Source organism: Symphodus melops (genome assembly GCF_947650265.1).
Source record: "Symphodus melops genome assembly, chromosome: 14".
Taxonomy (NCBI): Eukaryota; Metazoa; Chordata; class Actinopteri; order Labriformes; family Labridae; genus Symphodus; species Symphodus melops.
This window is the reverse complement of record NC_136704.1, coordinates 1,893,011-1,917,959: the sequence shown is the minus strand read 5'-3', so window position 1 is coordinate 1,917,959 and position 24,949 is coordinate 1,893,011. Positions and strand designations below refer to the sequence as shown.

The 24,949-nt window shown below is 48.6% G+C and overlaps 1 protein-coding gene across 4 annotated transcripts in view; it reads left to right on the top strand.

The window, feature by feature from the left end:
* Nucleotides 1–24,949, top strand: part of ahrra (aryl-hydrocarbon receptor repressor a) — a 74,494-nt gene that overhangs the window by 37,205 nt on the left and 12,340 nt on the right. For 3 of the 4 annotated variants that reach the window (XM_079360970.1, XM_079360971.1, XM_079360973.1), the window contains 2 exons: nt 7,009–7,044; nt 24,855–24,949. The exon at nt 24,855–24,949 is cut by the window's right edge and continues 24 nt beyond it. In XM_079360970.1, the coding sequence (XP_079217096.1) occupies nt 7,009–7,044; nt 24,855–24,949 (131 nt within the window). The remainder of the gene's footprint in view (nt 1–7,008; nt 7,045–24,854) is intronic. The other variant, XM_079360972.1, reaches the window with a different exon arrangement.

Here is a 24,949-nt window from a genome sequence, read left to right as displayed (position 1 = left end):
TTTTCACCTCTGATACTTTAAAGAACAGACGTCAGATCTTCAGTCATGTTTTTAACTTCGAGCTGCGGCGAGCAAAGAGACGGCTGTTGAGACGTCGCCTCCTGCAGGTCAGAGAGAGAGTTTACTTTTTAGTTTTAGCTTTTAAAATTAAGAAATTCCCCAATCAGCGTCTTGGACTTGTTTTTATCAGCTTGGTATTGAAACAGGTGTTGTTTGACTTTCACCATTATCTATATTAGTATCTCGTCTGATATTGGGCGAGCCTAGAAGGAAGTAGGATGACTGAAGGTGCAGAAGAAGAAGGAAAGGCCTCAGACGCTTCCTTCAGATATGAGAGACTCCCAACAAGCCAGACCTTTGTCGGAGCTGGCACGTGTTTTAAAGGCTGGACTGTTTGAATGATCCTTTTGTTTCTCTGTCCTTCTGAACCCGTTCACTTTCCCTCTGCCCGCCGTCTTCTCCCTCTGCTTCTCTGTCATCCCCGGTTACTGCATATCTGTCCCCGGGCTCTCCCGGCGGTGAGGAGGTGATGAGAGGGTGCAGAGGTGTTAGGAGAGGCAACGAGACAGAAACAACAGGACAGAGAGGAGAGAGATGGAAAGGCCGGGTCGGGTCAGGACGACGTTGGGCTCTGAGTATCTGCTGCACGGACACATTGAGACCACCTGGGATTAAAGAAATCCTTCCAGTCCTCCTTTCTCACTGGCATCATTAGGTACTTTGTGCGTTCCCTAAAGATCCAAAAGCCTTTAAAAGAGACCGTTTTTATGAGTCCCTTGAAGCCGAGAATTATCAGAAGGATAACATGCGTTCCAAAGAAAATGAGCTTTATCGGGTGTTGTGTTCCCCCTCCTCAGCTACAGGTCGCATGTCGTGTTTCCTGCAGCGGAGGAATGCTTTGAGCACAGAGAGCCAAAAATAGACCTGCCGACCCGTTAAAGCAGAGTGTGTAACATGTTGTGGCTGCAGGGGGAGAGCCGCACACTGCCTCTTTAAGACAGACTCTGTGTACTGTAGTGTAGTATTTCTGTAGTAGTGTGTGTGTGTGTGTGTGTGTGTGTGTGTGTGTGTGTGTGTGTGTGTGTGTGTGTGTGTGTGTGTGTTCTGCATGTAACGCTGACTGAGCAGGCGAAGGGGTTGCGTGACTACTGCAGACGAGGCTGTGACCTCAGAAAAGTGGTTATGAAAACGATCTGTCGAAGCGAGCGGGGAGAAAGAGAGAGAGAGAGAGAATGTAAGACGAATGGGGCGAGAGACATAAAGTTGGAGAGAGAGAAAAAAAAGAGAGAGAGACCAGCCCTGCAGAAATGAGCTCATTTGCGCTAAACTATCACTGAATGACACCGGAGAGCTGCCACACTCATATTCCTTAAGGTGTTCAATGCACACACACACACACACACACACACACACACACACACTCTATACTATACTTAGCTGTGAGGGAGGACTCTGTAAAGGCCACAGGGAGCAGAGAGTGTTAACTAACAGAAGCAGTTAGTCAGATCAGTCTGTTGTTCGTACGGTGGTCAAACTTTTAAATGATTCTCTGTGATCGACAGAATCAGACAAATTAAAGGAACTTTAAATCTATCAAACTTTATTTGGATATAATTCATAACACGTGTTCGTTCAAACAGCAGGTACTCCTGTTACACACTTTATTAACCCCCGAAGGGACAGCCTGCTTGTCCTCAGTTACTGAGAGAACTCATTCTCTCTCACACACACACACACACACACACACACACACAAAGGCTGAAACACACACACACACACACACACACACACACACACACACACACACACACACACACACACACACACAGAGGCTTAAACACACACACACACTTACACACACACACACACACACACACAAAGGCTGAAACACACACTTACACACACACACACAGAGGCTGAGACACACACACACACACACTCGGGCACTAACCTGTGGATGTAGTGAACTGAGGTCAGAGTGGGATATTTAAAAAGTTCTTTAAAGGACGGACTTGATGCTGTCTGCTGTCAGTTTGAGGAAAAGTCTGATTCATTGTCAAGCTTCCTTTTTTGAATGTAATTAAAGTGCAACAATAATTAATACAGTTAATTAGATCTGAACACTCTGTGATCGATCACAGGTGGAAGTTTAATAGAGAAGTTTTCCAGTCAAACAACGAGCTGAGTGATTGTGGTGAGAGTCTGCACAGCCGCTCTGACTGATCACAGGAACAGCTCTTCACTTCCTCTCGTTCACCGAGCTCTCAGGGCAAACGAGTGTTTTACTTTCTGCAGGAACACGAGAGGACGCTTTACAACCTGCTGAAGAAGGTTTAAATATGTCTAAAGGTCGAGCAGCTCTTCCTTTTTAAAAGAGGGGAGGGAGGGGGAGACGTATGGGTGTTGGGGGAGGATTGCGTGTGAGCAGTAATGCTAGCCTTCAAAGAGCACAGAGGAGCACATTGTATCCATGCATGAGTCGCTCAACAGGGACAGCAGCATGACGGAGGGAGGGAGGGCACGCCAGGACAACAGCCCAGAGAGAGATGGAGGGACGAGCGGAGGAGAGCGAGCCACTCTCTGACATGACAATCGTCATCTTTGTCTTCTTCAACATGGCTGCCAACTCTCACGCTTTTTGGCGTGAGATACACACTTTTTACACTGTCCCACATCCCGAGGCTACGCACACACACACACACACACACACACACACACACGCGCGCAGGTCGAACACTGAGAGAAAGTCAAACAGAGATGGACTGTAAAAATAAACATACATTTTATGTAAGGCAGCCTGCAGGGTATCACAGCACTCTGTTCATGTCTCTGATGATGCTGCACAGAGAGCTGCACTCACAACATACAAGCAGCATGAACACAGAAATAAAGATGCAGTAAAATATACATGTTCACTTCCTGTCAGAACGTGTTCGTCCAATCAGACTTAACGCTGATCGTTTACGCTCCCTGACGTTCTTCTGGATCCTTCTGTTGTTCTTCCTCTCTGATTCACGTCACTTTGGATCAAAGCGTCTGCGTCATTGTAGAAGAGCAAAGCTGCTGCAGACTAAGTGTGTTTCTCTTTTGTTGGGGGGGAACCACAACCTGTGTACATGGGTTGTGCACATTGACCACTGTGCCACCGACTCGCCAGCAAACACGGGCAGACGGGACGTAACAGACTTAAACACGCCGCAAAAATATTACAAGATTTCCATGTTGACAACAAAGATAAAGTTCAGATAGTCAGAATCAGGAAGAAAATCCCCGTCATGTATTTATACTTTTCTCGGCTGCTGAAAATGAAAGCTCAGATTTTTAGAAGTAAAAAAAAAAAAAAACTTCCTCTTTTGATTTATTTCTGTTTTTATGCCGGACACAAAAACTATTTTGTTCAGTTTTGCCTGGAATCGACTTTAAGATCAGGAAACGCAGTTTATGAACATTTCAAAGAAAATACTGTTACTGTAAACGTGTGTGTGTGTGTGTGTGTGTGTGTGTGTGTGTGTGTGTGTGTGTGTGTGTGTGTGTGTGTGTGTGTGTGTGTGTTTGTGTGTGTGTGTGTGTTTGTTTCAATGAGGAAGTTTGGTAACAAAATGAGTGATTCTCCGATAGCAGCAGGACTTTCATAGAAGTTTATTTTTGGGCGTTTTACTCTTTAATTTAGAGACAGGACTGATAGAGTCAGAAGGAAAGGAGAGGTGGGGGGGGGTGGGGGGGGGGGGGGGGATGGCGTGCAGGAAAGGAGCAACAGGTCGGTTTAAGGCGGGCCGGCTGCCTCCGTACAGAACACGGGTTAATAACAATCAATCAATGTGTTGCTGTTCGTTAAGTTTCCTCTCCTCGTTCGTCCTCTGCTCTAATAATCAGAGTGCTGCAGGAGCCTCATTGGCCAACAGAGCTGTCAATCATGGCATCATACTCCTTTTAAAAGCAAAATAAAATATTAAGAAAATATGAAGTTATTAATACTTAATGAACACTCGCATTAAAGCATTACATTTCCACGTCCTCTGAACACGCCGTGGTCCGCCCATCCACACGATGCTATTCGCTGCCACTCTGGTCTATCATTGGGTTTCCACAGCAGCGCCACGAAGCCGGACAGAATAGAGCGACCCGGACAGGAAGTCAGATCAGGAAACGCACGGTTAATTTCAAAATAAAACACAGTATACAGACTCACAGTGGTACTTTCACTTTATCACGAGTGTTTGGAAACTCTTGACTCTTGTGTGATCTTGTAGTTCCGGAGAAGGATCCCGTGGGGCAGGGCGCCACAGACCGTGGCGTCCACGGACTGTGTGTAAGTCAGGCGTCATAAGAACAATAATGAAACCACATTTGAGAAACTTTTATTTGATGTGAATTTTGCAGCATGTCCCATATGTTGACATGGAGGAGCTTATGTCGTCCTTCAACCAGTCAGCAGGGGGAGCTCTACATGTTTTGGCTTTGTTGGTTGTGCATCTGTCGTGTCGTCCATCTTTATATCCGTGCTGTGGGAAAGACTGATTTAGATAATGTCTGAATTTAAAATGAAGATGTTCAAATGTTGACAAAGATGTGAAGTGGCTTATCATACCAGCAGAAAGGCCCGGAAGTGTCCTTCTGCTTCTCATCCAGACTTTCTATCAGCTGATGTCCTGTGATCTGTGTTTGTGTGCAGAAGTTCAGTCTCTGTGACGCTTCAGAAACCAGCATGATGTTTATCTGCTCTCAATAAGAGTCATAGCTGCTGCATTTTCCAGACCACTGAAGAACTTGTACTGAGTGTGTGTGTGTGTGTGTGTGTGTGTGTGTGTGTGTGTGTGTGTGTGTGTGTGTATGCAGCATTGTCTCCCTGCTGGTGCACACACACACTTTGTGCCCTCCTCTGCAGGGTCAATATTTACAGTTCATCTTCTTCTGCAAAATCATTCTGTCACAAAGCCTTACCGTCTCCCCCCCCCTCCCCCCTCCCCCCCCCCTCCCCCCCCTCCCCGCTCTGCCTGTCACTTTTACTGTATGTTCCAATGGCTGAGCGTGATCGGGGCCAATTATGGCTCGTTGTGAGCGTGCAGGGCATCCTGTGGAAGCAATACATTACAGGCAACTCGTGCCATTCCTGCTCTGCCTCCATATGTGCGTCGTCCCTCCGCCCCTCGCGGTTCTACTACATGTAGTCATTCAGCCTCCACGCAGCTGTTGCATCCACTCTGAGTGTGGCCAAATGTGAAATTAATGGAGTGTCGTTTAGCGTGTACACGCTGAGGCCCGCTGGAGGATGTTCGATACCCGGCTCACGCTCCTCTAAAGAGGATTCTTGTGTTTCCGAGTCTCACGACACGGAGCGAGGATCTGATGAGCCGACGTGAAGAAGACGAGCCGCTGGTGGATTTCCTCCTCGGACTGAGCCGCGAAGATCCCCGTGCACGTCGTCAAACCGCTGACCACGTGTCCCCACAGGGACGCCATACTCAACGCCATACTCAACCCTTCAGGGACGCCATACTCAACGCTTCAGGGACGCCATACTCAAGGCCTCACTTGCCTCAGTGGAATTGAACTAGTTTAGTATTTACTGATTATTAAGACCAGTCTTTTGAGTTGCACGACGGACTCTGCAGTCAGGCTGAAGTCCAGCTGGATTTGGCGTGCTGTGGTCCAGCAGTGTTCTGAGGGTCTGAACCTGAGGGAGTCTGAGTGATGGACATCCTGACTCAGGGTTTTTAAGGGGTCGGGTGGAGATGAGTATCTTCAGTGTGGTGATGTCTGTCGATGAGCTGACAGGGGAGCCCATCATGTTGTCTTTAGCTGCTCTGATTTCACAAACATCTGTTGAGTTGATTCCAGTAGGACGGAGGAAAGCGAGGAGTCGTGTTTCTAAAGATGCTGCTGTTGTATTTTAGTAACGTCACAGAACAGAACAGCTCTCTTCCCTCCGTGAAGGTGGAGCGGCCGATGAGGAAGGAGGTGTCGAAACTCACCAACACAATGGGACCGTTTCCCTCTGCTGCCCCAGAGGAAGCCGTCTGCATGCACACACACACACACACACACACACACACACTCTTACAACACACACTGAAGAATGCATTGACACGCTGTGTTTTGTAAATTTCCCTCTTCTCTCATAAACTCCATGTTGGGTTGGACACAGATCACCTGCTGAATCTGATTTATGACTTTCCCAGGTTGCGTCTGCCAAAGTATTCTGAAACAAGCGGATAAATCTTGGATCCGTACGCCGTCTTCAAACTCCTCCCCTGACTGAACACATATTTCCAAGCACTTCTCTTTGACCTGATCCCAGAGAGATGGATGAACTCTACGTCCTTCATCCCTAATGAGGACCAAACTGTCATGACTCAGTCTTTAGTTCTCATGTTTCCCTGTGTCTAAGTGTTCTCTGATGTTATATGTAGTCTTTAGTGTGTTTCCTTGTATCCTTGTGTCCTTCCATGTTTCCTGTTTTCTTTGTGTGAATGATTCCTGGTGTTCCATGTTATTAGTGTTGTCTGGTTCCTGCCTCTCTGTGTTTCCCTCCTGTCTTGATGACCCTGATTGTCCTCACCTGTCTGATTAGTCTCACCTGTGTCAGATTACCTGGGTCTCTTTAGTCTCAGTGCTCCCTCATGTTGTCACTTCATTGCAGTTTGTCCCTCGAGTGTCTCGTGTGGTCTGAGTCGTTTCGTCTCCCTCGATTCACTTTGTTTTCCTCCTCGAGGATTTTGGATTATTGTTTTATTGAGTTTGTTTGAATAAATCACCTTTTGGTTTTTTACCTGCAATTGGATCCTCCTCCCTGTTTTCTGCCCCGCGACACAAACGTCACATCTGATGTGTAGATGTATTTACTCTCCTCTGAGTCATCTCTGTACATGTTACGCCTCTAAAGTGGCATAATATAACTGTATTATTACACACACACACACACACACACACACACACACAGCAGCCTCTACCATCAGTGTGTGATTGTGTACATACATTTACCTTCCACCTTCTTTTTGTATCTTGCAGAAAACCGGAGCTGCTGTTCTTCGTCCGGCTCCTTCGGTGAGTTACAGTCATGTTGTTTTGTGTTTGTTCTAAAGTTCGTTATTGTTGAACTTCAGACACTCAGTCTGTTTCTGCTCTTTCATTGGTTGATAGTTTGAAACGATGTGTAACACAAAGTGGAAGAGACCAAATCAGTCATGACGTCGACTCGAACATTTTAACTCGGTCTCACACTCAGAGGACTCCGGATTTCACTGAGACGCTTTGTCCCTAACCTTCACGTCTCAGTGAGGGACACGCCCCCTGCACACAAGTCTTTATGGTCTTGGTCTTGGCTTAGTCTCACCCTGTCTCGGTCTTGGTCTTGGTCTTGGTCTTGGTCTTGGTCTTGGTCTTGGTCTTGGTCTTGGTCTTGGTCTTGGTCTTGGTCTTGGCTTAGTCTCACCCTGCCTCGGTCTTGGTCTTGGCTTAGTCTCACCCTGTCTCGGTCTTGGTCTTGGTCTTGGTCTTGGCTTAGTCTCATCCTGCCTCGGTCTTGGTCTTGGTCTTGGCTTAGTCTCGCCCTGCCTCGGTCTTGGTCTTGGTCTTGGTCTTGGCTTAGTCTCACCCTGTCTCGGTCTTGGTCTTGGTCTTGGCTTAGTCTCGCCCTGCCTCAGTCTTGGTCTTGGTCTTGGAGCAGCATGTCTTGGGCTCTGTGGGGTAACTGCTGGTTCAGTGTGAGACTGTGATGTAACAGCTGTTTCTGGTCCTCTGCAGCATGAACCTGGTCTGTGTGTGCAGGGACAACAACCGGAGCCAGTCAGGGACAAAAACAACCACTTTGAGTGGACACACTTTGACGGAGGACATTTGCTCCTGAAGACTTTGCACGAGGACGTTTCAACACGAGGAGACTTTTAGCCTCCTAGTTGTGATTATGTCACTGTGCTTTGTTTATTAGACAGCATCGAGCGCCTCAGAGACCATGTCACATGATTCTCATCCACCATGAAGTACATCCTTCTGTCCCAACATGACGAGTACTGCACTTTGATTCTGTTAAATTGTCTTTTTGTCCGTTCTCATCACTGGCTCTGAAAGTGGAGACATCGCGTGTCCCTGTGCAGCGTGAAGTCTATTTAAGGCCTCAACTTATGTCAGGAAAAACTCCGTGGCCCGATGCTGAGCTAATAATGTCTGACCGCTTTCCCTGTGAGCTGCACAAGTGCTCCTCCGGGGATGAGAGAGAGAGCGCGGGCGAGCGAGGTTCAGAGAGAGGGAGAGAGAGAGAGAGAGTGGAGCAGTGTATGAAATGACCTCGCTGCCGTTGCGTGCCACGGTTTGTTTTCAATACCGGCCACATGTTTGAGAGTTGCATAACTTCTCAGATGCGGTTTGTAAATCATGGAGTATTTTGGGGGTATGAAGGTGTGTGTGTGTGTTTGTGTGTGTGTGTGTGTGTGTGTGTGTGTGTGCTGACAGCCTCTCCTCCTCACAGCTTCAGCGTATTTATCTCCTCATGAATACGCTCGTCGTTGAACAGATCCGGCGTCAGTAAATGAGGATTAGTGAGTGGGAAAAGTCATTTTCATAATCTGTCGTTCTCGGCTCCACAGCTGCCCGTGTCTCGCCGTCCTCACTGTGGGAGCAATTAAAGGCTAATTAAAGGGCCAGTCCGTGAAAACAGGAGCGGTCTTTGTAGTGCTGTTTGCACAGGTGGTTTGCATCACATGACGGCGTCAGGTCAGAACATCAAGGCTGCACACATGAACACTTCTGCTCTGAGTGGCATCGTGTCTTTTTCCTGACGTGGACTCAAAGTGACTTATCTCTTTAAAGAGACGAGTCAGTACGACCAGCACGCTGACCCAACGACCAGCACGCTGACCCAACGACCAGCACGCTGACCCAACGACCAGCACGCTGACCCAACGACCAGCACGCTGACCCAACGACCAGCACGCTGACCCAACGACCAGCACGCTGACCCAACGACCAGCACGCTGACCCAACGACCAGCACGCTGACCCAACGACCAGCACGCTGACCCAACGACCCACAGAAAACTCAAACTGGACTTCAGGATTTAGAAATCAGTGATATGGAAACCACCGAGAAATCAAAGTTCTCAACATTTCCTGCTTTACCTTCTTCATTTTGTGGATTTGCAGCTTTTTTGTCATTTATGTGAGAAAGCGATGAAACTTTCTGGACTCCTCGTGAAAGCAGCCTCCAGGTTTCTGTATAATGAAATGATTGCCGTCGCCGTGCCGTCCCAGATGTTTCAGAGTGGAGAAGTTCCTGCAGTCAGATATTTCTCCGTTTATTTGAATTGATTCGTCTGCAGAGCTGCAGCTTGTTTCATTAAAGTTCTGTTGAAAGATCCGTTCTCTAATAATCAGACGTAGACCGAAGCGCTCCACCCCGAGAGGTTTGAGCAGCTCGCTGTTTATCTGCTGTTACAGTAGAGTCGGCTCGTCAGGATGAAAATAGTTTGGAGGTGGAGAGACGACCATTTCTCAGCAATGACATGTTTTGGTTCAGTCGACCATAATAGGCTGCACGCTCACCCGCCGCTCGCACACACACACACACACACACACACACACACACACACACACACACACACACACACACACACACACACACACACACAGGACTGGTTTTTCTCGTCAGTGCTGGGATCTCTTGCAGACTGACCACCCACAGTGCGAGCAAACCGTCCTGAGCGTTTGAGCCTGGTCGGGCTCAGAGCGGACGGTTTACATGGAGGAGAGAGAGAGAGAGAGACTGTGTGCAGGTGAATCAGATCATGCTTTCATATTTACATGCTATAAGTATCATTCTGTGTTCCCCAGCCGTGCCCCGAGCACACACACACACACACACACACACACACACACACACACACAGGTTGGGGTTGAGGTTAACCAGACGGGCTGTTACGGAGATAAGAGGTCTCACGTGGTCACGGAACGACCAGCCGTGGATTTAATGGGGATGACAGGTGAATAAATGGTTGAAATCCATTAACCCTCCCACGACACTGGCCCCTGTTGTCTACTGTATCTATATATATATGTATGTGTGTGTGTGTGTGTGTGTGTGTGTGTGTGTGTGTGTGTGTGTGTGTGTGTGTGTGTGAGTGTGAGTGTGTGTGTGAGTGCAGAGGTGTGGTTTATCCCGGGAGTCCCACCCTGCTGCACGCGATGCCTGGGAATCCGTGCCGGTCGAGGATTTACTGAACACGCTTTAGGGAATCCCAGCTCTCTCCCACACACACACACACACACACACACACACACACACACACACACACACACACACACACACACACCTTTAGGATATAGAGCTGACATGGTTAACACTGATCAGGTGGAATGACTCACACACACGTCTTCAGGATGCAGAGCTGTCATAGCAGAGACTTATCACGCACACACACACACACACACACCATATCCCACCGACCAATCAGAGGCAGCGTTGTGTGTTTTATTCTGTGCTTCATAAAGGCTGATGATGCTGCATGATGGCCCTCTCAGACCGTGTGATTGGACAGTAAAAACAGGAAAAGCAGGAAGCTTCACGTTAAACACCGGAGTAAGTGTTCGCTCCGATCTCATCGCTCCTCTTTTTAACCCTTTCACATCAGCTCACACTTTGTTTTGGGATCTTCTCGCTCCGTTTCCGACTCGAGTGTTTCATCATTTCTTTCACGTCATCAGATCCCTTCCAGCTCTGAGACTCTGTAAGACCAGCACAGGTCTCCTGTGAGCCTCCTTTGTTTTCTCTGCGTCTGCTCGCTTAATTCTTTAATCTCAAGCATTTCCTGATTTTTATCGCCTTTAATTCTTTTTTAATTTCTCGTTTGTTATTTTAACTTTTTAATTTGGCCTTTTATTGACTTTATGGTAAACAGACCCGAGCTTGTAAAGTCTTCTGACGACTCAAAGTGCCTTTACACCACCTGCACACATGGTAGAGGCTGCTGCAGAGTAAGGGGCTTCAGAGTCCTTCTTGTGGTTGCCATGGTATCCAAACAGGTATCAATATGGTTTGGTTGTTTTATATGGAAGTTGTGGCGACCCCCCCCCCCCCCCCCCCCCTCGCGCTGCCTCGCCTTCTCGCTGCCTCAGTGATCCAGCGCCGCTCATCAGAGGTGAATTCGTCTAATGTGGCACAATGAGAGTAAATGTTTAGACAGGGAGAAGCTGTGACCGTCCGGGGGCGGGGGATGGGGGGGGGGGCAGGAAGGAGAGGTGATGTCAGGCTGGAAGTGTTGAAATGAGGAAGGTGTTACAATCTCCCTCTGTGAGGATGATGATGTTTGTCGGCTGGTTCAGAGGAGACGCTGAAGCCCTCATGATGTGGACTTAGACGGATCCCAAACACGGGAAAGTTTCCCTTTAAATGATGAGGCAGGGATCGAGCTCATCATCCTCTGGTCCCTCTAAAATAAACGATGAAGGCCCAAAGCGTGGGCTCATCTGTGGACCAGCTGTCTCTGCTGAACTCGAGCCAGACCTGATCGGGTTTTATTCAGTCCCCGGTCCTCCTCGGCGAGTCTGGCTCGGTCTAACAGTGAAACTTGAAGCATGTTTGAGACACATCTGGATGTGTGAGAGTCTCCTCCGCAGCACAGCGGAGCCACAGAGGATTCCTGCTTCCTCCTAACACATACTTTTTCATGTTTTATTGTCCAGTGGGAAAAAGGCTTTGAATCTGGTTTCTCTGCTGGTTTTATGACAGTTCCCACCCTGGATTCTCTTTATCTGTCTCTGCTCTTTCCAAATCTCTCTTTTATATCCCACAGAAGGATTCCAGTCTGTTTCCCTCCTGAGCTTAGAGGGAAAAGAAGCTCGGGAATCGCTGCTTTAGACTGTATTAAATCATCACCGGTCACAACAGGCATGGCAGACCTCTGCTCGGGGCCCCAGACCAGTAGCGGCCCCTGAGAGCTGACAAACTTAGACCAAAGCAGCGGCCCTAAATCTGCACATTGACAGCAGGAAACCTCCCAAAGACGCCCCCACCTCAGTGTCACTGATCACACCCATCAGACTCTGCAACGACACATTCTGGTTTTATTCTGTTGGTCTTTGAACACACCGTGACACGTATGCTTCGTATTATCCTGCATGCGTGACCTCGGTCATACTCGTGTTCGATGTACTGTCGAACCCTGGGCTCATGTTGATGTGATCGGGGATCGAACCCCCGACCTTCCGGTTAAGAGACGTCCAGTCCTTCCAGCTGAGAGAGGGATCGGCTCTGAGACGCCACCACACAAGCGGAGCCTGTCAGGGACAAAAACAACTTTAAGATGAAATAGATTTAAAGGTGTGTGATCACTTTGTGTTCTCCTGTTGGTCTTCGCTGCCTCGGATTTTGGAAGAACTGAATTTTTGGGCCCAAAATGTAAAAAGCAGCCGAGCGGAGGTTTAAAAATAGCCGCTAACCTTTGATCCTCTGGTCTCATCGTCTCATGCTCGGCTCACATCGGAGCGTTCAACTGCAGGCTGAATCAAGTCTGAAGCTGGATGTGTGTGTGCGCTCCAACGGACAGATTATAGCCGGCTATTTAAAGATGAGTGGAAACAAAGCCTGTATGACCAGACCACACACAGAACAGTGTGTGTGTGTGTGTGTGTGAGACAGAGACCTCCTCTGCTTCTGTACGCCTCGCCCTGTGTGTGTGTGTGTGTGTGTGTGTGATTGGTCACTGATAATTCGGTTATCTGGCTCTTCATTCCTCCAGTGGCCGTGTATCATGGGCTGTGTTTAAACGTCCCCGCTGCGAGCGCTGCAGGAAGCCGTCCCTCTAAAGTCTCGCTCCAGGTGTCCCCGGCTCGGTCTTAACGGCTTAGGACGGAGACAAAGGTGTTCTGGCAGCTCTAAGTGGCTTTGAAATGCTGCTAATGATGTGTGGTGTCAGTGAGGGGATACAGTGAGCGAGCAGCTTTGGATTGACCCTGTGAGTGAGACGTTAATATGTCAGAGTGATGAGCATTGTTGTTTGCTCGGCTGGGCTGCGCTCCCCTCCTCGTCCCTCTCGTCCTGCACAATGGAAAAAGCTCTGACTGTAATGAGTCATTATGAGCGGTGGCAGGCCGTGAAGAGGATCATGGGGGGTGAATGGAAGAAGAAACAGGTTTCTCTTTGGTCCTCTTGGACGTGTAAACTTGGCAGGACTGTGTTTGTTGATTACGGGCTTCTGATGTGACCCATCTGGGGCTCAAACCTTGTATTAAGTCTTCGCACGCTATTCCACGCCACTCCCTCCCCGCTCGCCCCCTCCTCTGTCACATGAGAAACAGTTGCAGTACTGTTGTTTGGTGAGGAGGATGTGGGTATGGGCTGTGTTTATTTTGTGTGTGTGTGTGTGTGTGTGTGTGTGTGTGTGTGTGTGTGTGTGTGTGTAACAGGAGAGCTGCCCTCAGACGGACGGTCCGAGCCCTGCAGCAGCAGCTGTGAGCACTGCTGAAGTTTCTCTGAGCAAAACAACACGACCCTCAACGACTGTTTGCACGTGCACGCATCAGTGTGTGTGTGTGTGTGTGTGTGTGTGTGTGTGTGTGTGTGTGTGTGTGTGTGTGTGACTGAATGAAAAGATGGATTTACAGCCTGCTGTTTGACGTTGATGCGTCCACCTTTACAGGATATTTAAAGTATTTATACTCTTTGAAATATTCACTTTCATATTTCAGACTTTACTCAGTAAATGTAACATGTTGTGTCTAACTTTCTCTTTAAATAGTTCACTTTGTAACAGACTGTTGTTCAGACCTCTGTGCCTTCAAATCCACACGAAACAAACTCATTTCATCTGAAGTGAATTCTAATGTTGTGCAAACACACGAGGACAACAGTCAGCAAAGATCTGCTGCTGATAACTCAGTGATACCGTCAGATTCACATCAGAGAGAGAGAGAGAGGGGGCGAGAGAGGGAGGGAGAGAGAGAGAAAGAGAGGGAGGGAGAGAGAGAGAGAGGGAGGGAGAGAGGGCGAGAGAGATAGTGAGAGAGGGAGAGAGAGAGAGAGGGAGGGAGGGAGGGAGGGAGAGAGGGCGAGAGAGAGAGAGGGAGAGACAGAGAGAGAGAGGGCGAGAGAGAGAGGGAGAGAGAGAGAGAGAGAGGGAGAGACAGAGAGAGAGAGAGAGAGAGAGGGAGAGACAGAGAGAGAGAGAGAGGGCGAGAGAGAGAGACAGAGAGAGAGAGAGAGAGAGAGAGAGAGAGGGAGAGACAGAGAGAGAGAGGGCGAGAGAGAGGGAGAGAGAGAGGGAGAGAGAGAGAGAGTCATGCATGCCTCGCGTGACTCAGTCACAGCGACACTGCTCTGTTTTTAAGCTGGTAATACTTTTCCCAAATCAGAGATATTGCTTTTATTCCAGAGACATCCTGAAGCGATTCCGGAGGAATTTCTGCGGTCGTGCTCGTAAATCAAAGCTCAGCTGTGAGCAGAAAATACTGGAGGACGAGCACGAGCACGCTGACGTGCAGAAACGACATATTGTGACTGTCCACATCCAAACACTTTATCTTCTCTTCATTCACAGAGTTACAGCCGCTGATTTATGGAGTGAAATGTTTGTTTTCAATCGAGCTGTGAAAGTTGTGTTTGGAGCTCAAATCAGCTCCTGCAGACTCTCAAACCACAAACATGTTTGCTGTCTCACAGCAGCCTCGTGTGATTGGATGAAAACGAGAGATGCAGATGTGGTCAAAGAGAGAGAGGAGATAAGGGCGAGCTTCGGAGCGTCACGTCAGGATCTGGACTCACAGCGAGGCCTTATGGGCGCCGGTCCAGCGGTGCAGGGCGACACCACAGAGCCAGCGTGGAGGTTTATAAGCTGCTGCGCCTGATGGCGGTTTCCTGACACAGGTTGTAATGAGAGGTTGATTAGTGCGGAGCGATAATGGCGAGGTCGGAGCGAGGAGCGTGCCGTGCGTGACGAGAAGCAGACGTTCACCTTGAAAACTCTCTGACCTCTTTGTTTTGAAAGTTTGAAGCACAAAGCCTCCAGAAGTCTCGTCAGGAATGCGGCGCCCGAACCGTGGTCGTTTTTCTAATCCTTGGACATAACCACGGAGACGTTTTCTGTTTGATTACATTCCTGTCTCCAGCCTGGAAACAAACCTCACATGCTCATGATCTCATTTTGCTTCTGCTCCAGGATTTTTCTCAGCAGCTGTCTTTATAAGTCACATAAATCCTAACAAATCAAATTATATAATGACTGCATATTAAACTTCTGCTTACAGAAATCCAATTAGCTCGCAATATTTCCTCTCAAACTTTTTCCACATTCCCTCTCTGCCTCTGAACATGGACTCCAGTCTGCACCTGAACGTGTCCATGAAACTCCACAGAGCGACTTCGTATGTTGAAGGCGGGAAAGTTTCGCTCGTGTGTTTGTTTGTGACTCTGAAGCTTTTGGGTCAACGATCCAGAAACTCTCCATTCTGTCTGCTGACCCCGAGCTGCCCGAGCGCCTCGCTGTCCAAAACAATCCTTCTGTCTTCACTGATGCACACAAAACACTCACACACACACACACACACACACACACACACACACACACACACACACACACACACACACACACACACACACACACACACACACACTGACCGCTGACTTTCGTGACAAGCAGAGTCCGTTTTTAGTGATATAAGTAGATTTAACCACACGGCCATGAGATCATCAACAGGTTGGGACGAACAGACCAGTATGCATGCACACACACACACACACACACACACACACACACACACACACACACACACACAGTGCGCTCACACAGTAACATTCTTCATGATAATAAAAAAGCTGTGAGGATTCTTTAAATAACCTTTAAACCTGTGCAGCTTGTTTTCCTGTTTGTTCATGAACTCAACGGTGTCATCACAGAGTCTGATTGATGCACGACAGAGACGCATGTCCTGACTTGTAGTCCTGACTTGTGGTCCTGACTTGTAGTCCTGACTTGTAGTCCTGACTTGTGGTCCTGACTTGTGGTCCTGACTTGTGGTCCTGACTTGTAGTCCTGACTTGTGGTCCTGACTTGTAGTCCTAACATGTAGTCCTAACTTGTAGTCCTGACTTGTAGTCCTAACTTGTAGTCCTGACTTGTAGTCCTGACTTGTAGTCCTAACTTGTAGTCCTGACTTGTAGTCCTGACTTGTGGTCCTGACTTGTGGTCCTGACTTGTGGTCCTGACTTGTAGTCCTGACTTGTAGCCCTGACTTGTAGTTCTGACTTGTAGTCCTGACTTGTAGTCCTGACTTGTAGTCCTGAATAAAGCTCATTTCCCACCATGTGACCTGAAGGAGAGAGAGGCGGCGTGCTCTCTGTTGGAGGTTCTGTTGGACTTGGACACGTTGCAGACTGATGCTTGAGGTTCTGTGTGCAGGTTCTTAGTTCTGCTCAGGACGCTCAGCTTCGGTCTGCTTTCTCCACACTGCTGTGTAAAGAACGTCACATGGTCTACCTGTCTTTACAGGTGAGACGTGACCTGTCCTCCGTCCTGCAGCCGTCCCTTCATCTCATGAATACACTGGAGCCTGGCTGAGGCTGCAGAGATGACATCACTATGACATCATCAGGGTTATTTTCTCACACACAGGATGTGATGAGGAGGGACAAAGCGTCTTTAAGCGTCCCCGCCGTGGACGCTCTGATGCCACAGAGCGACAGGCGGCGTTTGTTTACACTCTGAAGATCACTTTTGTTTGTTTGGAATTAAACACAACACACACACACACATTTACACACACATCCGTACAGTGGTAGCATCACGCTAACACCAGATGCCAGGAAGTAGAGTGGCGACAGAGTCTACAGCAAAGCCTCGCCATGCGTGACTCTCTCCTGACTCTGCCTCTTTTAGAGAGCTCGCGTGATCCCACCATCACTCCCATCGTGCCCTCCGCCCCTTATATCCTCCCACACACACACACACACACACACAGGGGTATACGTCCTCCCTCTCTGAGCCAAAGGAAGTGATCAGAGGAGCAGTGTTGGATTAGAGCGATGACATGCGAGGGGGCCACAGATGGAGAATATGAAGTGAACGGTCACGACAGATCCAAACCTGACAGATCAGATCTGACTGACTCACCTGGGTTTATCTCACCTGTCCAACAAGAGCTTGACATCCAGAACAGATGTGAGCCAGGCTGCAGGACTGCTGCTGATGAGGGAGCAGACTAAATTGATGCTGATTGGAAGGAGGTGTTGTCGGGTGATTGTGGAGAAGGAGTCCAGCATGACATCACCTGAACAAGCTCGCAGGCCTCGCCTCATTTCAACCAGACGGCCTACAAAGGGTTAAAGCTGTAAAAGTGTCACTAATGAAAAGGAATCTTTTAACCTCCTGCAGAGAGGGGAGTTTAAAGCTCCAGATTACCACACACACACACACACACACACACACACACACACACACACACACACACACACACACACTGTGGCTACATGACACCTCAGTGTGGACACTGACTGACATGTTAATGACTGTCATGCATAAAGCATGGCGAGCATGGTGGCGATCACACCTGGTTAATCACACCTGCAGGAGGACGTGTCCTCGCTCTTCTTCTCCCGTCACATGATCTCAACGCCGGCGTGTTTTCTCAGCTCACGGAGCGCTGAGGCTTTTTGCAGGACGGTGATGTTTCCATGAATCTGTAATCTGAGGAATGCATTCTCTTCATATGAGCTGGAGCTAACGTCCTCCATGTGTGCTTCATGTTTGTCCAACTCTTTGGACACGTCTCCCTCTCCGACGTCTCAATCTGAAGGGACTCCTGCTTAAAGAAAAGAATAAATAGGATAATGAAATAACGATGCTGCGGCTGCATTACTGCACTCTTCCATTCATCATCATGTCAGCCACTTTGTTCTTGCTTCTCTTCCACCAAAACAATCCCTTCTTGAGTCACATCTCAGCAAATTGAACACAACTTGTTGAGGTCGTAAAGTCCCCCTTAGTCACTCAGCGGTTAGCATTTGATTAGCATTGCGTGCTACAGGAGCATTAGTGTAGTTTCCCTCCCATATGCATTCAGCCTGAGGGACCATCTGCCCGTTATTATTTGCCTCAATGGGCCGAAACGGCACCATAATCTTTTTAACAGATTAGCGTCTTGTTATGCAGCGGCATTGTGGGTAAAGAAGAAAAAAAAAGAGCGACCAGGATGGTTGATGAATTAGATGGAAGGTGTTCCAGAGAAGCTGCTGGCTGTTTACAGCAGCACAAAGACTGAAACCATCTCTCTCTGTTATCTAGAATAATGTGAGTGACAGCCGCTTGGCACGCAGCACACGGAGAGGAGGTGAAGGTGGAGCTCCTCTCAGGCATGCACAGAACAAGAGCAACAATTAGCCCCGTCGCTTCCTTCATCAGTGTGTGTGAGCGGCCGAAGCTCGGCCGTGTTTCCTGATGACTCAGAGGTCACTGACGCAGGAGGACAGAGAGCTGACATGATGAACACAGAGCCAGGCCTGCACCTCCACAACTCCCACAACATGGTTTATCTCCTGTCAGCCATCTTTAATCCATTTATACTTCATCTGTTTGTTTACACACAGACAGAGGTTTTTCATTTCTAATGAAACTCCGTCACGGCGAGCACCGAGGCGCTCGGAGGTGGAGCGGACTCGTTGGCGTCACGTCGGCCTCTTCAGACTCAAACACAGATCGTGTGAGTGCAGGAATAGATTGTGATTTATCGTGGCCAGGTGGGGTCCCTGAACGCAACTTTTACTAAGCAGCAGCTCCATGAGAGACATCCTCAGCAAAACAGGAATCCAGAGGAAGAGCTATTTATAGAAGAAGCATGTAAAACAGTCTGAGGCATGCAGGAGCTGTTACTGTACGGGGGGAAGGTTTCCCTCCTGCACACACAGAGCTTCTCAAAGAATATCTGGACTCTTAGCCCGACAAGAGGAAATGAGTTCTGTTGGTACTGAACGAGCCAATCAGAGGACGGCTCACTGTAACTGTGGAAAACAAACAGCAGCCGATCCCAAAGTGACAGAGAAGAAGATAAAGTCAGAGTGAAGATGTGAGAGTGTGACGGCTGACAGATACAGTAACAAACCCCCCCCCCCCCTCCTTTATTTACACCGTCCCTCCCCTCCCACACAATGTCAGACCTGAGTGTTTGTGCACTCTTCAGAGAGCGTGCACGGCGCTGTCATGCAGGCTGCAGGCTGCTGGGATGAATGTGACTCAGGGGGAGTGTTTGTCCTGAGCTCACCCCCGCTGGTGGACGCTCGGCTGGGAGGACAGATTCCCCGCTGACTGGAGCCTCCCGTTGTCTTCAATTAAAGAAGGCACACGGTCTCATTCATCTGCGTTCAGATTCATGCATGAAGGCAGCCTGCGTGTGCGTGTGCGTGTGTGTGTGTGTGTGTGTGTGTGTGTGTGTGTGTGCAGCAGCACGCTGTGGTTCATCTCTGAGAGCTTGTCTTCATGTTTCTCTGCAGACAAACATCATGCTCTCAGGACATGCACACGGCAATCACTCATGTTCTCTATTTATAGAAACAATTAGATGACTCTCGCTTTATGGTGGCTGCAGTGTGTGTGCATGTGTGTGTGTGTGTGTGTGTGTGTGCACGTGTGTGTGCGTGGCGTGCAGCAGCCACATACAGTAGCAGTATGGAGGAGTTGTCGGACAGGTCGGTTTTGCTGAAGGGCTCGTGTGGAGATGTTGGACGCGGTGACGAGCGTCTGCCTGCCAAACACAACACGGGAGTCTGAAGCCGACCTGCCGCCTCTGTGATCTGCTTTGTCATAATATCACTTCCCTTTAATTCTGTATCTCAGCACACAAAGCTTCTGTTTTTGTTTTCTGTTCAGGAATCTGAAATCAACTTCCCCCAGCAGCTCCAGAGGAACAAACGCCCGCCTCTCTCTCTCTCTTTTTAATCTCCTCTCAAAGAGGAATATTTCTGATTCCTTGCGTGCCGCCAACAAAAGTACTTTTTCTAGTTGTTGTTTTGTTTACACACGAAGGGGAATTGCTCCTAATCCTTCAAACGTAATCTTATACAGTATGTCCGAGTGGAAACACTCAAAATACTGTCAGGAAGATTAAAAAGTGGATTCCATGTTAACGTTGTTCTGGAGGACAGTGCAGAAGGTATTCATCCATCATCGTGCACTCAGCTTCTGTTTGTCTTCACAAAGTTGTGAAAAAGCCAAAAACTTTGAGCCACATTAGAAAAACAAGACCGGGTCGGCCTGGGATCTGAGATCCGGACATTTGATCTGTGGCATAATGAAGTATTAGCTTCCATTACAGCGCAGGCTTAACCTTTCTGCAGAACACCATTGAGCGCTTGCCAGCAGTCATCAATATTTAACAGCTGTTGCTATTATGAAATTCTTTATGGGCTAATGTGGCTCGCCGGCTTGCACGCAAGGCCTTGGCTGGCCGCCAGCGCCCTGTCAGGAGGAAGGGGGGGGAGATTGACAGACGGCTCGCTCGCGTGACAACCAGCCCTTGATCAGCCAGAGCTTCTCTCTCTCTCTCTCTCTCTCTCTCTCTCTCTCTCTCTCTCTCTCAGTGTTGCTCACTCTGCTGTGGATTTCCTGCCTGCAGAGAGAGAGAGAGCGCAGAGGGAGAAGGGGGCGGGAACAGGCAAAGGAAGTGGCTGTAAGCCAACCCAACCTCAACACACACACACAGTTTTCTCTACTCACGCAACCCTAGTGGGAGGGGAGGGGCCTGCTGTGCTGCTCGCTCAGCTCAGAGAGAGAGAGAGAGAACATCAGCTGCCAAGAGATGGCACCCTCGCTGCTCCAATCACAGATCACAGAGATGTGTTTGGGTGTCACTCACATCTCTTTTCAAAAACATCCGTCATCAGAGGGAGAAAATCCCTCCTCTCCTCCTCTCTTCCACGTGGATCACAAACTATTCTTCCTTGGGTTAAATATTTAAATCACTCTCAGCACACAGGTTCGATTGTAACCCGGCTTTCAGGATCAGACTCAAAGAAAAACTGATTTGTGATACTGTGAGTCCTCCAGGTGGAGCTGGACTCTGACCTCTGACCTCTGCGCTGCACGTCATGAAGATGATCAGAGCTCACACATTTCTCTCTTCAGCCTTTAAAAAGCCTGCAGCGGGTCTGTCTGCACATGTGTGGAGGCTGTGGTTCGTGTCTCAGCGGTTGTGGGTTAGAATCCGAGCCCTGCATTTTGCAGCATGTCACTCCTGTCTGTCTGCAGCTGTCAGATCGGGTAAAGACGCAGAGACAATTCATCAATAGTGTTCGGGTTCTGAGAGCTTCATCAGGCAGAAGCAATCGATGCGCTGGTGTTTGTTTGTGTAATGGAGCAGAGTGTTTGCTGCACACTGCAGGTGACTCCAGACGCCACTGTAGATCTGATCTGTAGAGTGTGTTTCTGTACAGTCAGTGACTCTGCAGCGTTCTCTCATTGGACAGTCAAAGTTGAGACTAGACGTGAGAGTGCTGCTCGACCGACATCACTTCAGTGGAATTATTTTGCAGGCAGGAGAAACGTTTGTTTGAACATCGTTTGTTTCGACCACACTTCTTCTTCATGGCTTTGGTTAACCACACTGTGTTCATCACTGCTGCAGCGCTTCTTCTTCTGGTGTGAAGTTATTGGTAGCGTGCAAAGCTTCGCTGTCAGAGTTACTTCCCTAAATGCTGCTGGTGGAAATTACTCAAATTACTCATATCCTCAAATAGAATCAAATCTCATTTGCACGCCACTCCAAACTGATGAAGGGACGTTTTTCATGCTTTTTTTGGAAGACAGGATTTCAGTCATTTGAACGACTGACAGAGTTTTTAAAGCTTTGAGGAACATACATGGCACAGGAACATGGGCATGGGACACACACGCGTCAGGTGTGTGTGACAGCCAGGCTGTTTGCTTTCTGCGACCATCATGTGGAGGATTAAATGGCGGTATCGTGACGAGCCCGTCGCTGCTCCTGCTCTCCTGAGACGCTCTCAGTCATGCAACACTCCCGTCTTTGGATCGACTCGACATGATCGTATTGAAATATTCATCTTTGTTTGATCTCCATTATGTTCAGATTAGGAGCCTGTCAGTGACACAGTGAGGAGGAAGTGGCTTTAAAAGACACACACACACACACACACACACACACACACACACACACACACACACACACACCCCCTAGAGGCTGCAGAGATGAAGTCCTGCTGAAAGGGGGGTTTAAAGAAAGCACAAAGCGTGTCGAGTCTTTGCACATCTTTTCGTTTGGTTGCAACAGAAACGTTTCTGATTTCTTCTTCTACTTTAGTTCTGTGAGGAGTTCTGGACCTGTTGGGTCTTGATATGAGGCACACTGAGGCCCACTTATTTAAGGGACATACCTGCTGGACTAAAGGGCCTCACCCTTTGGCATCATCTGCTTCCCTTCTCGCGTTGTCACTTTGCACCTAACACGCCGTCCTGCACAGACCGCATAAACGCCTCGCCATTACCTCCTCTGTTTTCCTTTTTTTGACCAGAGAGGGAGGCGAAGAAAAGCAAAGCCAAAGACAGGAGTGAGTGTGTGAATAAAGGTCTGTGTAGCTGGCGGAGGAAGTGCCGGTGCCGATAATTAATCATGTCGAGTGTTTGTCTTTCCTGACGCTGCATCCTCTCCAAGAGCTGCCGTAAGAGAGAAAACAAAAATACATGAGGTGATGAAGGAGGGAAATAAAGAGGCTCATTAGATTCATTTCCCTCTGCGCTAGTTTCCACTGATGGAGGACAGTGTGTGTGTGTGTGTGTGTGCGTGACTGTCGGAGTGTGTTTGTGTGTTTGTGGAGCTCATGACAAAATAGGTACGTTTACGAAGCTGCCCATCACAAGTGGTCACACATTACGCTCTTTATTTCACACACAAACAGGCTGAACGCAGGAAATGAATGATTCAAAGTAATCAATCCCGTCAAACTGTACGGACGGCTGCTTCAGCTTCGCGTGCAGCACGCCGGCTTTAAGACAAGCAAGACGCTGCCAGCGTCACGAAATCGCTCGTCGGTCGCCTGCGATGCCGAGTCGAACAAAGAGAGGCTGGAGGAGGGGCTGATGTGGGGGGGGGGGGGGGGGGTAGCAAGGTTAAAGGGGGGATGCATAATGGGGTTATCCTGTGGGGGTGGGGTCTATAGGAAGCATCAGAAGATACATACATCCACACTTAGATCGTTTTTCATAATGAGGCGATGGTGTGTGTGTGTGTGTGTGTGTGTGTGTGTGTGTGTGTGTTGCGTGACTAATCTGTGCCTGCTACAATGAGTGACGGAGCGTAGGGCTGATCTCTGAGCCACATGCCTCCTGACAGCACACCCATAAGAGAAACACGCAAACATGCCTGCAACACGCAACGCACACGTCACCAATGCACATGTGACAGTTCTGCACGCCACTCTCCTATAGGCTAATTGCATGTGTACACACACACACACACTGGCATGGTGGTGGGAAGGCCTGGGAGGTCGTGTTTGATGGCGTGTGACATGCTCGTGATATTTTTCGAACTTTGTCTCGGTAAGTGACGGAGAGAAGACGGCAGGAACGATCCTGGAACCAAAGAGATCCTCTTCCAGGCCCTTAAGGACCCTTCATTGAGTTCCAGGCCCTTAAGGACCCTTCAGAGGAGCCTCCTTTGAGTGTGTTAGCTCCCTCCACAGAGAGGTCAGAGGTCAAGCTCGTTGAGCTGTGTTCAGCAGTGATGGAGCTTCTCAGCAGCTCACCATCCTGATTTTCCAAAACTTTCCAAACCTTGAATACGATACGACAGTTCAAAAGCTTCAGTGGAGCTTCATGGTTGAACACACAGAGCATGGAAACACAAAATATCAGATTTAAATTCATGTTCTAGTCAAACACAGAGAGACTCATCGTGTGAATGAAACTCTTTTCTTTACGAGTTCATTTTCTGTGATTTTCTTCTGCTACCTGCTTTGCTGCTGTAACGCTGTAAATGTTACACACCGACTTTTCTAAAGAAGGACTTTAAAGTCCAAAACAACAACAGTTTGTTTGATGCATCTTTAAAAGTGACTGTGGGGGGAGACGAGGGGGGAGACGAGGGGGGGGGGAGTCTGATCTTTGAAGGCATTTCTCTGCGTCATGGAGTTTTTATTTCTTCACTTGTGTCGTGTGATTGTCCTCCATGTTGTTGTTTGTGTGTGCGTGGACCATGTGACAGGATGTAAGAGTTATAATCTAACATTCAGTTTGAGATCATGAGTCCAGGTTTATGTTTTCACAAACATACAACAGTCACAAACTCTCTGAGTCTGACGGAGGACGAGTCCAGAGGAGCGTCCGCACCGTGCGGGACGGACAGACGGGTCAATAAGAGCGCTCTGTTCTCTGCCGGTCCATGTCGTGTGACGGGAATCCTCTGAAGTCATGAAATCCTCCGGCCCACCACACAGACTAAGACCTGGAGTTAACGGCTTGGAGAAAGAAAGAGAGTAATTCAGTGAATGTGTGGGCCACATGTGAGCGTCTGTCTGACATCACAGCGTGATGAAGGATTCTTCTCTCAAACGGGTTTCAGCTTCTTAAAGGTGACTCGGGTCGTTTGCTTCAGGGGGGAGGGGTCTTTGACTCGGTCTGCGTTCCCTTCTTACGATGCTATCATTAGCACGAGGTGGCTAACAGGAACAACAACAGTACGTGTGAAATATCTTCTCTGGGATTCAAGTCGTACGACCTCCCTCTCCTCCATCACCGAAGCCAACATGGAGGTCGACTTTCTGAAAGTCTGTGTCAAGACTCCCGAGGAGTTCAAAAGAAACAACAGATTTTAATGTCAGTGATGTCTCTTGTTACAGCTCATTAACCCTTTCTGTGTTTGTTTTTACAGCCAGCCAAGAGAAGAGCTCCAGGAAGCAGATCATCAGCCCGGCGTCCTCCAACCCTGAACCCAGGAAGGACAGCTTTCCCCTGGGCAGCGCGGTC